This window comes from Tuber melanosporum (genome assembly GCF_000151645.1).
Source record: "Tuber melanosporum whole genome shotgun sequence assembly, scaffold_75, strain Mel28".
Lineage (NCBI taxonomy): Eukaryota > Fungi > Ascomycota > Pezizomycetes > Pezizales > Tuberaceae > Tuber > Tuber melanosporum.
In genome coordinates, this window is record NW_003299123.1 from 442,011 (window position 1) to 459,475 (window position 17,465).

At 47.0% G+C, this 17,465-nt stretch overlaps 1 protein-coding gene; it reads right to left on the reverse strand.

Moving 5' to 3' along the window:
* Window positions 1-4,155: 4,155 nt before the first annotated feature.
* GSTUM_00010824001 (uncharacterized protein) lies at window positions 4,156-5,231 on the reverse strand. XM_002841538.2 has 3 exons: window positions 4,682-5,231; window positions 4,528-4,620; window positions 4,156-4,439 (listed from the first exon to the last, which is right to left on the reverse strand). The coding sequence occupies exons 1-3, from the start codon at window positions 5,113-5,115 to the stop codon at window positions 4,349-4,351; spliced, it is 618 nt and encodes a 205-aa protein (XP_002841584.1). The 5' UTR covers window positions 5,116-5,231; the 3' UTR covers window positions 4,156-4,348.
* Between the last annotated feature and the right edge of the window lie 12,234 nt (window positions 5,232-17,465).

Here is a 17,465-nt window from a genome sequence, read left to right on the forward strand (position 1 = left end):
ATAGACTACTTTGGATCAACTTGATAAAAGGTATGCTAGAGCGGTTGGGAGATGTGATTGGGGCACAGGGAGGTCATGTTTATTTTGCCTTTTCAGAGGGCTGAGCGGCACAGGCTTGGTCTGCATTTTCGAACCCTTTCAAGAGATGGAAATGTTGGACTACGATACCTGGCTCACGGTCCAATTATTTGAGATTCCACGGTATCATAATATCATACTTTTTTTTTTCCTTTTTCCTTTTCTTTCTCTTTCCAAACCCTTACCCCCCCCCCCGTATACCAAGAATGACATGATTGAGGTGGGTTAGGCTGCAAGGCATCCTCCCTATATCGGTACTTTACTCTACACTCGTCCTATGGTATGGGTAGAGTAAAGTTGGTGTATCATAGTGATGAGGCCTATCGTCAGTTGAGCACTTTTCCAATCGCGTATTATACCTTTTTCTGTGGGTGCCCATGCAGATTCCCTGTGCTTGCTTGCCCTGAGGCTTAGAGCTCTTTGGCGCAGAATTTCCCCTGGGCGGTCGTTTGGCCCCTGGATTCTCAGCTGCTCTGGCGCATCTATGCGGCGTGATCGGTCATGAGGACGGACATAGAAAGTGTAAAATCAGAATGGCCGTTTCCTTGGCGCTTTGGTGTGGTTTTTCTGTGTTGCTGCAAGGTGCGATGATCGGCTGGGCGGTGAGCTATATCTGGGAACCATAGCTATGCGTGGTTAGGGAAAACGGTAACACAATTCGTGCCTCTATGTTAACCTACGTCCCCGTAGGCCCCTCACGCGCAAGGGCCGAATACCGTAGACTCGATATCAGAAACGTTCACATATCATAAGGAGAGCTTCCGTGGAATCGATCGAACCTGGCTCCTATAACATCATCTAGGCGAGAAACTCCCATTGGTGAAAGCAAGTTGTTATTATACAGGACATTAAACCCTTGCCCCCGCGCCTTCTCTTATATTGAGGGCCCACTGTTACATGCTCAGCCCAAACATCGCACAACAAGCCACAAATGTTAGACACAAAGCATCACTCGGCGGTCTCATCAGGATGGCCAAACCAGAACGTTACGCAACGAGCAGCCGATCCCTGCTTGATGTAGGCCTCCGGAGTAGCCGGTTCGGGGATATCGTGTACAAAAGGTGCGCTGCCGAAATTAGTTCGAATTTTATCCCCAGGCGCGAGTCTGGCAATTGGACGTAATTTTCCGCGGATCCCGGGCAGTGGTTGACCTGTACCTGTTAGTGCTGTGAGAGCCGATAATTAATGGTGCTTACCAGCTCGTTTTCCATTCAGCGTGAATGAGACTGCGCCTCGCACCCGGTCGAAATGGCAGCCTATGATGTCGTTGGTGGTAAAATCAGGAACGGATTTCGTGTGACAATCCTCTTCTGCGTAGATGCGCCCTGAGGCGTAGGCCCAGGAACGGAGCATTTGTCCAGGGAAAGAATTGTAGAGCTCGAAACCGTCGCTGACGTAGTGGTACATGGCATCCACGAAGCCAATTTGGCAGCCATTCGATGATCTATTCAAGATGTGAACCTCGAAGTAGTAGTTGTCCAGGACCGGAGTTATAGGGAATTTTGCCCGGAGTTGCTCGTCAGTGGCCGAGACTGGGGAGCGTGTTAGGCTGAGGTGCTCAGGCTGCTAGGAGATCGGTTGCTTACGATTCTCAACTTCACATCCATCTTCACTAATCTTCAGCCCTGTTGAATTATCGATAGCCTCCCACCCCCCCGGTCCTGTTCCCGCAATATTCATGATCTCCGATTTTTCAACATCCCCGAGTACCGCCAGTAGTCCCTCCACAGAACCCGCCTTCAAGCACTGCATGGCGTAAAACATCGGAGTCCAGCCATGTTCATCTCTGGCACGGGGATCCGCACCTTCGCGAAGCAGCATCTCACTAATTTTTGGAAATGCCTTCGCAGTTGCAAGGTGAAACGAAGCCCCCAATTTCAGCGAGTCCTTTTTCCTATTTCTGAGTAGCAACTCCACCATCTTGGTCTGCCCATAGAAAGCAGCGCCCTCCAACACTGGCGCAAAAACCTCATCTCTCAAAAGGATCTCCATGGTTTCCGGCTTTTGTAACATACATTGAAGAGTTTTGACTCTGCCGTACTCCGCTGTAACCTGTAGAGTCCTGGGGAAATGCTCATTTTTGTCAGAGATAATCTGGGAACCATGTTTCTCTATGAGTATATGTGAGGTTCTGTCGAATCCCATAATCACAGCATGAGCCATCAACAACCAGAAGCGCTCGCTATCCTGAGATTTTGTGAAGTGCTTCGAACATAGGACTGTATTGGCGGCACCCTCGTGCCTATTCCACATAGCCCCAAGGATGGATGTCTGATACCGGTCGAGATCTGGGTCATCGCCTGTTCTTTCCTCGGCTTCCAAAAGTACCTTCACGCAGTCTACATGCCCACGTTGTGCCGCAGCTATCATTGCGTCGCTCTTCCCTATCGGAGTTGTGTTTGCGCCACGCTCCAGGAGGACTTTAATGGTTTTAACGTGTCCATATTGCGCCGCGGCTTGGAGTGGCGTGAAGAGCGGGCCACCGTAATGATTGACGTCCGCACCTCCCCCAATTATCCCCTTAAGTACTTGCCAGAGGCCGAGCGCGGAAGCGTAGTATAGTGTGGCTGTCGAGGAGCTCTCTGGCTTTAGGTAATCAGTGGCATTCCCAGGGTTGAAGCACTCCGCCTGCCGCCATGAAATAAAATTCGGATTACTATCATTACAGTAAAATTGTGCAAGGAGGGCATCCAGGATTCGGTCTGAACCGTATTTGTACTTGAGTACGTGCTTCCAGCCGTGTTTAGCAGCATATAGGTATAGAGGGTACTCTTTTTGCCGGAGATCAAACTCAGCGGTAGTGGTGCAAGGACCTGTGCTGAAATCCTCGAGTAATAGATATGTGTATGTGATCTTTGCGAGCTCAGTATTTCCTGGAGTTTCGGCGATATAGTAGTATGATGCTTTGCTTTTAGCCAAAACAGGTGATAACAAATATTCCTTTACCGTGAAGTGTGCTAATCCTACTATATTTTTCTCGTTCCTATCAACAAGTCCACCACAGATATCTAGAATATCTTCATCATCATTAAGTCTATTGTCGGGATCCATCCGCATAGATCCAATCTCAATTGCTAGCCCCTCTCTGATCTCTGAAAGAGTCAAGTCCCGGTCACCGCATACTAAGAATCGAAACACTTGAAGTGCAAGCTCGCGGTCTTCCTCTGCTATGTTGCATAGGATTCTTTCGTACGTTTCGTCTAGGGTTGGGGGAAGTGACTCCAAGGCGGATTTGACAGCTTTATCACTTCTGAGTTTACCGATTTGGTCTAGGCAGCATTTTGCCCAACGAAACCTTCATAGATGATCAGAACAACCCGCTGAAGCTAGGGGACGACAACAATACATTCCACGAGCTCCCTTTACTAAAGCGTCGATGATCTCGTGCTTAATACGACTAGATAGACGTTTCAACCTTTCGTTTCGCTCAATCCCATCAGAGATGTATAGCTCAATATCCTTCGCAACGTCCGCCTTCTGTATACCAAGACTTGGTAGGCCCTCGAAGTGAAGCTTTATATTGAGATGATCCCGACTGACGACCAAAAGATTGATATTGTTTAGGCCTGAGAGCTCCCTCAAGGTTTCTAGCATGACCGGCTGTAAGCTATCTCTGCACTCATCCAATGCATCGACAACAATTGCAAGCTTAGGGATCCGTCTCAAAAGCTGGTGAAGAACTTTAATGAGACTTGATAGCTTCGGCGGACCGTTCCGTGATGTCCCCTGAAAGAAGCGTTCCACGTCCTGAGGCATGGTAAGCTCCTGACTTGCTATTTGCCAAATGATCGATCCTATGAGGCTTGTCGCGTTTTGCTTGGATACTTCCTTGAAGTCGCAATAGAAATATGCCAGTATTGAACCGGGCTCGTTAGCAAACTTTGTAGAGACGTGTTCGATCACCGTAGACCTTGGAGGGACTGATCAGTAACTACCCTCTATGACTACTCTCTATGGATACTAGGAGAGCTTCTCACGTGAGGATCGTTTTCCCCGCGCCAGCTTTTCTATAATTAGCAACTGCCTACCGTCTCATCAATTGAAGCTTCGCGGGATGTATGGAGGGAGACTGACGGATCCCATGCAACCAGAGAAACGATTTGCCCCGCCCCAGCCAGTCTTGAAACTCCTTCCCTTCAGTGAACCAGCGCCCAGTGCCATACTGGCACAGCTTTCTCGCAGCCAAATGATTAGATTTTGGGTCTGCTGGGGAAAGCCAATTTTGGATCCTCTCTTGCGTAGCACCTAGAGGTATTAGTAGAGGGCAATGTCATCCGAAAGTATAGAGAGCGGTGGGCAAAAAGACATATCCTAGAGATGGACTCCACGGCGCCCAAAGAATTCGCGCTTGATATCTTTCTCTTCTATGATTGGGGTGCCCGGCAAAGCCGTCAATCTAGCATCCCAAACGCCCAGAAGCTTCACAACTTAGTGAGAATAGAGAACAACCTACTATAGACAGCCTGCTTCTCGTCCTGCTTATTTAAGAGTTGAATTGCCTTAATATCCTCTACATCGTTTCGAATCTCCCATGCTAACGACCTAATGTCCAATTAGATATGCGCCCACTCCAACTCAATCGAACGGCCCACGAAGCACTCACACCTCATCCACGGACAAAGCAACCTCAAACGACGACTTATACCTCTCCAGTCGCTCACACCACTCTTTCGTCGTCTTCTCCTTCAATGGCCAGCAAAGCCTCCAGGCGCCCCGCCTCCTACTCGACGCATCGTACTTCTGTAAATCCCTCAACATCCCCTCCATCAACTTCCGGCACTGCTCGACGGGCTCGGCCATATTTCTTATGAGATTTCCAGAACTCCCATTATCGGTTCTCGGACTGGCAACAGGGTCGCCGACTAGCCTGTTTACAGCGTGCAGGACGCCACTGAGTGTCGTGACTTCTCGTACCAGGCGTCGGAGTTCGGGTGGGGATTGAGCGGAGCTGGAGCCATATTGGTATCCTGTGGTAAGGAGTTTGCCGGCGAGCGTGAGCACCGCTATGATATTGGAAGCTAATGAGAGTCCCTCCATGATCACGTGCGTGATAAGTACTGGTAAGCTGTGACTTGGGAGTGACACCAAATGAAAACTCAAGAGTCTTTTATAAAAATTATATTCGGACTTCCTCTAGGAAAAGGAGGGCGTGTAAGACTCCCAGAGCCCTGGAGTGGAAAGATCCAAAGAAGGGAGTGGGGGATGGTAGGCAGTTGTCCAGGCAGCACTGAGGCTGCGGTAATCCAACCCCTAAGCTACTCGAGTATCGTACTCGAGTGCCGGTAAATCACTGGTGGTCCTGTATCATGTCACGCAGGTTTAACAAAAGCAAAAAGAAATGTGGAAGAACTGCGTCTAAGCGCTGGCAAAACTTGGCACGCATGGAGTGGGGTTCGCATAATAACCACAAATTCAGCACATCCGTCGGCAACTCAGAACCGGATACATCCCAAAGATTCTAGGATTGCACGCAACCATCCAGGCATCACAAACTCATAGTCTACCGTAGACTATACTTGTAAGATTCCGGTCAAGAGAACATTGCTCGAGTACTCGAGTACTAGTATCTCCTTCTTCTCCCACACAAATTTGCCGCGGTCCGCGGGGTATGAGCGGACCCGTGATTGGCGGCACTGGCCACCCTCCGCAGCTTACCGGCACTTCCGCTTGTGGCGACATAGACGTTACTCGTAGCAAACAAGAAATTCCCGGAAGCAGGGATTCGAGAAATACTCGTAAATTACATAACCAAAATCTCTGCGTAATACAAACTCTCGACTCGAATTATCCAATACTTCTTGCCTGCAACTGGTATCGCAGTGGATAGGCGGCAGTGCCAGCAACCTTGCTGCCTGCCATTCGAAGCCCCTTCTTTCGAACCTTCCACACAGGTAATCCTAAGCCCGTAGGGCGCTGAGTCTTACTTGCCATTTCTTTCACATCAGAAGCCTGAACCTCGGTGATGTATAAAACTTTGCCGAATTTCTGACAGATCCCCAGTGCCAATTAACAACATATCATACCAGCACCTTTCATACACCTATTACCATGGAAGGGCTCTCGTTGTCTGCCAATATCATAGCGGTGCTATCGCTCGCTGGAAAACTCCTTACTACAGGATACCAATACGGCTCCAGTTCTGCCCAACTCCCGACCGAACTACAACACCTTGTACGAGAAGTCACGGCACTCAGTGGGGTCCTACACACTATAAAGAAGCTAGTTGACGACCTGGCCGCCAATGCCGGAACCGCTAATGGGGGTTCCGGAAATCTCATAAGAACTATGGGCGAGCCTGTCGAGCAGTGTCGCAAGTTGATGGAAGCGATGTTGAGGGATTTGCAGAAGTATGAGATGGCCGGTAGGAGGCGGGGTCTTTGGAAGATTTCCTGGCCATTGAGAGAGAAGACAACAAAGGAGTGGTGTGAACGGTTGGAGAGGCATAAGTCGTTACTTGAGGTTGCTTTATCTGTGGATGAGGTGTTAGTGCTTTTTTCTGAATCTTTTGAATGAGTGGGTAGTCGGGACATATCTAATTGGACAATAGGTCGTTAGCGCGGGAGGTTCGAAACGATGTAGAGGATATTAAAGCAATTCAACTCTTAAATAAGCAGGACGAGAAACAGGCTGTCTATAGTAGGCTTTCCTGAATTTCTTCTAAATTGTAACGCTTCTGTGCATTTGGGATGCTGGATTGCCGGCGTTGTAGGGTGCCGCAACCACAGGAGGGAGATACCAGATGAGATTCTCCTAGCCCCGTGGTGTTCATCTCTCGATATACCTTTTTATTCACTACTCTTCATACTTTCAGATGCCATTACGTTATACTAACGCCTCTAGGCGATATGCAAAAGAGAATCCGAGATTGGGTTTGCCCGGCGGACACGCAATCTAATCATTTGGCAGCAAGAAAACTATGCCAGTATGGCACTGGGCGTTGGTTCACTGAAGGGAAGGAATTTCAAGACTGGTTGAAGGGGGCCAAATCTTTTCTCTGGCTGCATGGGATACGTTAGTTTCCCTCCATACATCCGACCAAGCTTCGATTAGTATGACGGCAGGCAGTTGCTAATTATAACAAAAAGCTGGTGCGGGAAAAACAATCCTATCGTGAGAAAATTTTCTAGCGTCCCGAGGGAATAGACACTGATCAATCTCTCCAAGTTCTACCCTAATCGAACATGTTTCCGCAAAGTTTGCTAAAGAGCCCGGCTCAATACTCGCATATTTCTATTGCGACTTCAAACAAGTATCCAAGCAAAACGCGACAAGCCTCGTAGGATCTATCATTTGGCAAATATCGAATCAGGGGCATACCATGACTCAAGATGTGGAGGACTACTTTTCGGAGAAGTCACGGGATGGCCCGCCTAAATTATCGGGTCTCCTTAACCTTCTCCGACAACTTTTAAGACGGATTCCTAAACTTGCGATTGTTGTTGATGCATTGGATGAGTGCAGAGATAGCTTACAACCTATCATGCTAGAAACCTTGAGGGAGCTCTCAGGCCTAAACAATATCAATCTTCTAGTCATCAGCCGGGATCATCTCAATATAAAGCTTCACTTCGAGGGCCTGCCCAGTCTTGGCATCCGGAAGGAGGACGTTAGAAAGGATATTGAGCTATACATCTCTCACGAGATTGAACAATATGGAAGGTTGAAACGTCTATCCAGTACCATTAAGCGCGAGATCATCGACGCTTTAATAAAGGGAGCTCAGGGAATGTGTGTGATTATCGCTGTTCCTTAGCTTCAGCGGGTTATTCTGATTACTTATGTGAAGGTTCCGTTGGGCAAAATGCTGTCTGGTCCAGATCGGTAAACTCAGAAGCGATAAAGCCATCAAATCCGCTTTAGAATCACTTCCCCCGACCCTGGACGAAACGTACGAAAGAATCCTATGCAACATAGCAGAGGAAGACCGCGAGCTTGCACTGCAAGTGTTTCGATTCTTAGTATGCGGTGACCGGGACTTGACTCTTTCCGAGATCAGAGAAGGGCTAGCAATTGAGATTGGATCTATGCGGATGGATCCCGACAATAGACTTAATGATGAGGAAGATATTCTAGACATCTGTGGTGGACTTGTTGATAGGAACGAGAAGAACATAGCGGGATTAGCACACTTTACGGTAAAGGAATATTTGGTGTCACCGAATTTGGCTAAGAGCAAAGCTTCATATTATTATGTCAATGAAACTCGGGGAAATACCGAGCTCGCAAAGGCCACATACACATATCTACTACTCGAGGATTTCAGCACAGGTCCTTGCAGCACTACTGCCGGGTTTGATCTCCGGCAAAAAGAGTACCCTCTATATCTATATGCTGCTAAACACGGCTGGAGACACGTGCTCAGGTACAAGTACGGTTCAGACCAGATCCTAGATGCTCTGCTTGCGGAATTCTACAGTAATGATAACGACCCCAATTTTATTTCATGGCGGCAGGCGCAATGCTCCGACGCTTGGGATGTCAACAATTACCTAAATTCAAAGAGTTCCTCAACAGCCACGTTATACTACGCATCTGCAGTTGGTCTCTGGCAGCTAATTAAAGGGATAATTGGCAGAGGAGCTGACGTCAATCACTACGGTGGCCCGCATTTCACCCCACTTGAAGCTGCAGCAGAACATGGACACGTTAAAACCACTGAAGTCCTCCTGAACTGCGGTGCAAAGACGACACCGATAGGAAAAAGCGACGCAATGGCAGCTGCAGCGAAACGTGGGCATGTAGACTGCGTAAAAGCACTTATTGAAGCTAGTAGAAGCGACAACCCGGACTATAGCCGGTATGGAGCATCTATATCTGTGGCCATGTCAAACAGGCACGAGGACGTCTTGAATGCAATTCTAAGTTCGGAGGACTTCAGAGAGGTTCGGAATAGCAAGCCCCTCTGGCTATTCATGTATGACCTTTCGCATATGGGACTCGACCGAACCGCGCAGCTGCTTGTGGAGAAATATGGCTCCAAGATCATCTGCGATAGCAATGAACATCTCCCCCGGACCCTAAAGGTTACAGCGGAGCACGGGAGAGTCACAACTCTTCAACGCATGCTACAGAAGCCGGAAGCTATGGAGATCCTTTCGAGAGATGAGGTTTTTGTACCAGTGTTGGAGGGCGCTGCTTTCTATGGGCACGCCAAAATGGTGGAATTACTACTCAGAAATAGGAAGGAGTCGCTAGGATTAGGGGTTTCGTTTCACCTTGCAACTGCCAGGGGGTTTAACAAGATTAGTGAGATGCTACTTCGCGAAGGGGCGGATCCGTGGGCCAAAGATGAACATGGCTGGACTCCGATGTTTTACGCTATGCAGTGTTTGAAGGAAGGCTCCGTGGAGGGACTACTGGCAGTACTTGGGAACGTCGAGAAATCGGAAATTATGAATATTGTGGGAATGGGGCCGTGGGGGTGGGAGGCTATCGATAATTCAACAGGGCTGAAGATTAGTGAAGATGGGTGTGAAGTTGAGAATAGTAAGTATCGTAACCAATTTCCCAGCAGTATTCTGGGGCTGATATCTCCCCCAGCTTCTGGCTCTACAGAACAACTCCGGGCAAAATTCCCCATAACTCCAGTTGTAGACGACTACTACTTCGAAGTTCACTTAGTGAAGGGATCAACGGGCTGCAAAATCGGATTTGTGGATGCCATATATCATCATATCAACGATGCCACCGACCTCTACTCTACCTGCCTCGGAGAAGCCCTAGGTTCCTGGGGCTACCGCTCTGGATTTATCAATGGCGACGCCGAAGTTTATGATGAACCGGCTCCCCATTTTGACACGAATGACACCATAGGCTGTCATTTTGACCGAGTACGAGGGGCGGTCTCATTCACCCTAAACGGGAAACGAGCTAGTAAGCTCTCTTTTATTATTTTAACGGCCTTTGCTGTACTGACTGAGAAAGGCAAACCAATACCCGGGATCCGTGGAAAATTACGCCCAATGGTCAGACTCACACCGGGGGATAAAATTCGGACTAATTTCGGCAGCGAACCGTTTCTATACCAAATTCCCGAGCCTGCTGCTCCAGAGGCGTACATCAAGGAGGCCTTTACACATTGGCCAAAGAGCATGTGGTACCACCATATAAGTGACGAGTGATGCCTCGCTCTATGTTCGGTTGGTTGATCGTATGAAATGATGTTTGGGTCAGGTCTGCGGTAATGGACCCTAGGTCTATAAAAACGCGTAGGAGCGGGAATTTCTTTTCTTGCATGTAATATCAATTTTCTTGACGAGAATTATTGATCAATGCGGGGGTAAAGGAGCCAGGTATTTACTTATCTTATCCAAAAATTTCTCTATTACTATGAGGCTTCCTGATATCAAGAATGTACGGTACTTTGTCTTTGCGGATGAGGAGCCTATAGGTGTTAATTTGTAGTGTAGCTTGCGGGCATGAATTGTGTTAAAGTTTTTTTTCTTCCTTTTACTGTGCGGAGGTATCGGGGGATAGTTGCGCCGGTATACGAAAGATACATCATAATCCAACCCCATCCACCCCAAACATTCAGGATTTTAAAAATTGGGAAAACGAGGGATAGAACCTCAAAATTTAATAATTATAGTGTGCGCTACTGTCTGTGCCCCAATGGAAGTGGTGAGAAACCCTCAGCAAAGGGTGAGATCTTCTGCCCTCTAAAAGCCAAAAGAGGAGCCAGCATGAATACCAGCCTAAGCTGGCCGAGGTAGTACAACTTTTGGAGATGAGGCTGGAACCTACCCATCTCTGTGAACTGAAAGATCAATAATTATTGGCTCATATATCACCAATGTATTCTTTACTTTCTTTATCCATTTATCAATATCACTCAAGTTATTTATTCAAACCTCCATGTTAGGTAATATAACACTCCTATCCTCATCTACTACTATTACAATCTTCTCTGAAAAATGTTAGGTTTGCAGAAACTTCAAGTTGTTTGACTAATAAACTCCGCTGATCTCAACTCTATCAAAATAGTAAGATGTTAGATAAAAGATCAGATAAAGGAAATATGTAGTATAATGTGTGGATGATGATGCCTACTAGCATATGGATACAAAATTCCAAAGCTATTAGAATTTTTCTGTCCTAAAGCTACTTTTTTTTTGTCCCATTAGATTTTTTGTTAGTACAGATTGTCCTACATATATCGATCTAAAAATGTCAGTCATCTATTCATGCTTGTCCCTGTCCCGAATGGTATGAGTGGTACAGTATGGTAATGGTAGTTCTAAACTCAAAATATCAAGATATCACAATGTCATCCGGAGTGCCATTGGCCAATACGCAAAAACTTGGTTAAGTACCAAAGCTAAAGCCATTGGCCGATAGGAGTATGTAGAGGTACAACAGATCCAACGACTTAAACTGCACCCCTTGCTGTAATTCTCAAGTGCTTGACAATGGTAGTTATCTGCGAATTCGGCAACGGAGCTCCCTCGCGTATTTAATTGGTCTTGTGTTTTTTGACTCAAACAGCAGAATTAAGAGTAGAGTGATGCCGATACCGGCGTGTTTGTGTGACAGCACTAGGGTGCCAGATATGGTACGAGGGGGACCACCCCAGCACACCAATAAAGCTCTACCCTTTTGGGCGCAATCAGATATGGTACCGAATGGCAACAGGTACCGATGATAGCCCGCGACCCAGTCCGGTTTCCAAACCAACGGGTAATAGCAGGAGTATATAGAACATAACGCGATCATTTCTATCATCACCACACCTATCATCCTTCCTCTATGAATGCCTCCCTCTCGCACCTCCTCATATGAGAACCAAAGAAAAGAACATTCTCTGCAACCTCCGAACGCTGCAAATCTAAAGCAAAGAGCTCCTCCCCCCCCCCACAGCTTTCCTGTGAAAATACCCCAGCGTCATTTTAAACAACTAACGGGTGGTGGGGCACAGCGGATCTAATCCTTGTGGACCGAAGGACACGAAACTTTTATTGGTACGAGTAGAGATGTTGTAATGAGAGAATAGAGAAGTAAAGAACAAAAGCGTAACAAAGTAATAGGAAATCGTCTGACCAAATAACGAATGAATGTGATGAAGAACTGATATAAACACAAGTGAACCAGCGGAAAACAAGACAGCCTTATATCCTCCTCCAGAGAAAAACCTCCTGTCCTCGCATGCTGCCTGCGCATGCCTAATCTCACATGAGATTGTTCCACTCTACTTCCTTTCATCATGCAGTGCCGAATTCTATCCGAGCTGACCGAGGATATGGTTGTTGTTTGGCATCAGCACCGCTCGTGTTTGGTGGTAGGTGATCCGGTGTTTGTGGTTGTCGCACTATGTATGCAGGGTGGATGTTTGGCCATGTATGAAGCTAACTATAGTGAAACCACTGGTGAGGAAGGATGTGTAGCGGATCATAGTGGTTCTGTTTCGTGTGACTCGGCGAATGGGAAAATATGTATGTGGTGAGCAGCTGAGAATAACGAATCTCCAACACGTCAGAATATTCTTCCACCTGTACCATAGCTTCCATGCAGTTCATTTGATCTCTCCGCATTCATAAGTCATCACCGAAATTCCAGACTTTTTCGGGACAATGAAAACATCACATTGGCATGCCGAGAAGCAACCACTGATTTCCAACACGCCCTCCCGGTGGCGGGGCGGGATTGTGAGATTTTTATGGCATCGAGAAAGCCAATTCTGCAGCCATTTGATCCCTTCAATATGTGAACTTCGAAGTAGTAGTCGTCTACCACCGGAGTTATAGAAAACTTCGCGCGTAGCTGCCCCCAAGGCCGAGGCTGGGGGAAACGTTAGCCAGGGGGTACCGCCAGGAAATTAGTTACCCACTATTCTCAACTTCACATCCATCTTCACTAATCTTCAGCCCTGTTGAATCATCGACAACTTCCCACCCTTCCGGCCCCATTCCTGTGATGTTCATGATTTGCGATTTGTCAACATCTCCAAGCACCGCCAGCAGCCCCCTCTACGGAGCCCTCCTTCAAATACTGCATAGCGTAAAACATCGGAGTCTAGCTATGTTCATCTTTAGCACATGGATCCGCCCCTTCATGGAGTAGCATCTTGCTAATCTTTGAAAATCCTTTTGCAGTTGCAAGGTGAAACGAAACCCCTAGTTGTTGCGAGTCCTTATTTCTGAGTAAAAACTCCACAATTTTCGCCTGACCAAAGTAAACAGCGCCCTCCAATACTAGTACAAAAACATCATCTCTCAAAAGAATTGCCACAGCTTCTAGCTTCTACAGCACACACTGGAGAATTTTGACTCTGCCAAACTCCGCCATAAGCTTCAAGGTCATGGGGAAACGCTCATTATTATCGCAGAGGATCTGGGAGCCATATTTCTCTATGGGTATCTGTGCGGTTCTGTCAAACCCCGAGTACACAGTGCAATCCATCATCGCCCACAAGGAGGTGGGCATGCTATCCTCACTCTTTGAGAAATACTCAGAGCACAGGATTGCATTAACAACATCCTCGTGTCCACTACCCCCTGCCTGATCCAACGCTGCTCCATACCGGCCGAAATCCGGGTGGTCGCTTGTCCCACCACCTTCCATAAGTACCTTCACACAGTCTACATGCCCACCTCCCGCTGCAGCTCCCATTGGGTCGCTGCCACCTGTTGGCGCTGAGTTTGCGCCGTGCTCTAGGAGGACTTTAGTGGCTTTAACGTGTTCATATGCCGCTACGGCTGCGAGTGGGGTGGAACGCATGCCACCATGATGATTAACGTCCGCACCTCCACCAATTATCCCTTTAATTAGTTGCCAGAGGCCAAGTTCAGAGGCGTAGTAAAGTGTGGCTGTTGAGGAGAGCGCTGGTTTCAAATAAGAGGTAACATCTGGGGAGTGGGGGGTCTGGGCCTGCCGCCATGAAATGGAATTTGGATCGTTATCATTACTGTAGAATTGCGCAAGCAGCGCGTCCAGGGTCTTGTCTGAACCGTAGTTGTACTTGAGTACGTGTCTCCAGCCATGTTTTGAAGCATACAGATATAGAGGGTACTCTTTCTCCCGGAGATCAATCTCAGTGTCAGTGCTGCAAGGACCTGTACTGAAATCCTGAAGCAGTAGATACGTGTAGGTAATCTTTGCGAGTTCAGTATTTCCCCGCGTTTCATTGACACAAAAGTATGAAGCTTTGCTCTTAGCCAAATTCGGTGACACCAAATATTCCTTTACTGTGAAGTGTGCTAATCCCGCTATGTTCTTCTCGTTCCTATCAACGAGCCCACCACAGATGTCTAGAATATCTTCCTCATCATTAAGTCTGTTATCGGGATCCATCCGCTCAGACCCAATCTCTATCACTAGGCCTTCTCTGATCTCGGAAAGAGTCAAGTCCCGGTCACCACATACCAAGAATCGAAACACTTGCAGTGCGAGTTCGCGGTCCTCCTCTGCTATGCTGCACAGGATTCTTTCGTACGTTTCGTCCAGGGTTGGGGGGAGTGACTGTAAAGCGCATTTTATAGCTCTATCGCTTCTGAGTTTACCAATCTGGTCTAGGCAGCATTTTGCCCAACGGAACCTTCACATAAGTGATCAGAATAACCCGCTGAAGCTAAGGAACAGCGATAATCACACACATTCCCTGAGCTCCCTTTATTAAAGCGTCGATGATCTCGCGCCCAATGATACTGGATAGGAGTTTCAACTTTCCATATTGTTCAATCTCGTGAGAGATGTATAGCTCAATATCTTTTGTAACGTACTCCTTCTGGATGCCAAGACTTGGTAGGCCCTCGAAGTGAAGTTTTATACTGATACGGTCCCGGCTGACAACCAAAAGATTGATATTGCTTAGACCTGAGAGTTCCCTTAAGGTTTCTAGCATGACCGATTGTAAGCTATCTCTGCACTCGTCCAGCGCATCAACTACAGTCGCAAGCTTAGGAATCCGTCTTAAAAGACGTCGGAGAAGGTTAAGGAGACCCGATAATTTAGGCGGACCATCCTGCGGCTTCTCTGAAAAGTAGTCTTCCACATCCTGAGGCATGGTATGCTCCTGATTTGATATTTGCCAAATGATAGATCCTATGAGGCTTGTCGCGTTTTGCTTGGATACTTGTTTGAAGTTGCAATAGAAGTATGCAAGCATTGAGCCGGGCTCTTTAGCAAACCTTGCGGAAACATGTTCGATTACGGTAGACCTTGGAGGGGTTGATCAGTAACTACTCCCACGGTACACTAGGAGACTTTCTCACGATAGGATTGTTTTCCCCGCACCAGCTTTTTTATGATTAGCAACCGCCTACCGTCACACCAATTGAAGCTTAGTCGGATGTATAGAGGGAAACTAACGTATCCCATACAGCCAGAGAAAAAATTTGCCCCCCTTGAGCCAGTCTTGAAACTCTTTCCCTTCAGTGAGCCAGCGCCCAGTGCCATACTGGCACAACTTTCTTGCCCCCAAATGATTAGACTGCGGGTCCGCCGAGGAAAGCCAATCGCGGATCTTCTTTTGCTTATTACCTAAAGGAATTAGCAAAGTTCGATGGTATCTGAAGTTGGGGATTGATGAATGAAAAGATATATTCCGGAGATAAACACTACGGAGCCAAGAGAACCTCATCTGGTATCCGCGTCCTTAAATCCAACATCCCAAACGCCCAAAATCTTCACAATTCAGCGGGAATAGAGATCAACCTACTGTAAACACCCTGCTTCTCGTCCTGCTTATTCAAGAATTAGATTGCTTTAATGTCCTCTACATCATTTCGAATCTCCCTCGCTAGCGACCTAATATCCCATTAGATAACCCTCGTTACCTACTCACTCAAAATATTCACAAAGCACTCACACCTCATCCACGGACAAGGCAACCTCAAAGAACGACTTATGCCTCTCCAACCGTTCACACCACTCCTTCGTTGTCTTCTCCTTCAATGGCCAGCAAAACCTCCAAGTGCCCCGCCTCCTACTCGCCGCATCATACTTCTGCAAATCCTTCAAGATCCCCTCTATCAACTTTCGACACTGCTCGACAGGTTCACCCATAATTCTTACAAGATCTCCGGAACTCCCGCATGCGGTTCTGGTATGGGCAACAGGGTCATCGACTAGCACTTTTACAGTGTGCAGGGCCCCGCTGAGTGCCGTGACTTCCTGTATCAGGTGCCGGAGTTCAGGAGGGAATTGGGCGGAACTGGAGCCGTATTTGTATCCTGTCGCGAGGAGTTTGCCCGCGAGCGTGAGCACTGCTATGATATTGGAAGATAGCGAGAGGCCTTCCATGGTGGTGAGTGTATGATAGGTCTTGTATGCTGGGGCTTCAGAGCGATAGACGGTGAGAAGTTCGTGTAGGTCAAAAAAGAAAAACGACGTCCAAGCTTCCGATAAGGAAAAAAAGAGCACACAAGTCTCCCAGAGCCCCGGCGGCTAAAGGTTTATATACTCGTAGAAGGATAAAAACAGGGGAGCGAATGGCAGGTAGCTGGGCAGGCAGCACTGTCGCCTAATATGATGGTATGCGGCAGATGTGGGTTGGCGTCGCCAATTTCAGTGCCGCAAAGTGGTGTAATCGGAAGCGGATGGGGGAGAAGCGCGCCTTTCGCTATTGGTGGTTATGATCCGAACTCGGCACGCTGCACGGCAAGTTGTGCTGAAGCTTATAATGGTATGCAGTTTACAGTACGTACAGTACAGTACTGTACACTCTTCATTTTACTAGTAAAATCTACGGTATGATACCGCGTAGAGTACAGTAATCGTACACATAATTAATTGCACAATGTTTAGGAGCAGAACCACTATTGCATGACACTAAGGTAAGTTTAAAAGAAGGGTACCGGTGTGCAATAGCAGCCGTGTTCGCGAAAAAAAAAAAAAAAAAAAAAAAAAAACCTTATCTACAAAATCGCTGTTACATTGTTAAGTTACTACTATAAGATACAAGAATCAAGTATGAAAACCCTACTGGTATGCACATGCTTTCCCTCAGTTACTAGCACATTGAAGCAATTTATTACCCCTTCCAGACATCGAAATCAACAGCTTTCCTTGTCAAAATCTAATCACGTATGATTGTACGAAAATCCTATTCTGTTCAAGTATTTTCTTAGACTACATCACCTATGCACAACCTCCTTGGAGAGGTAGCCTCTTTGGGCAGTCAGTCACAAGTACTGCAGTCATGCGAGTATTTGAGATACTCTAAACTGCTGACATGAAAAAAAACAATTTGGTCCAGTTGGTTGGGACTGCCTATAGCACTGACATTAAGTTAGACTTTTTTTTGTTTGTATAGGACATTAGATACTAGTAAATAACTGTCCTAAATAGTCATATAACTACCAGTAATATTAATTTTTCTCATAAAATCTTCTCGGTCACTTTCCCTTTTGTAAAAAAAAAATATATATTATGAAAAAATATATATATAATTC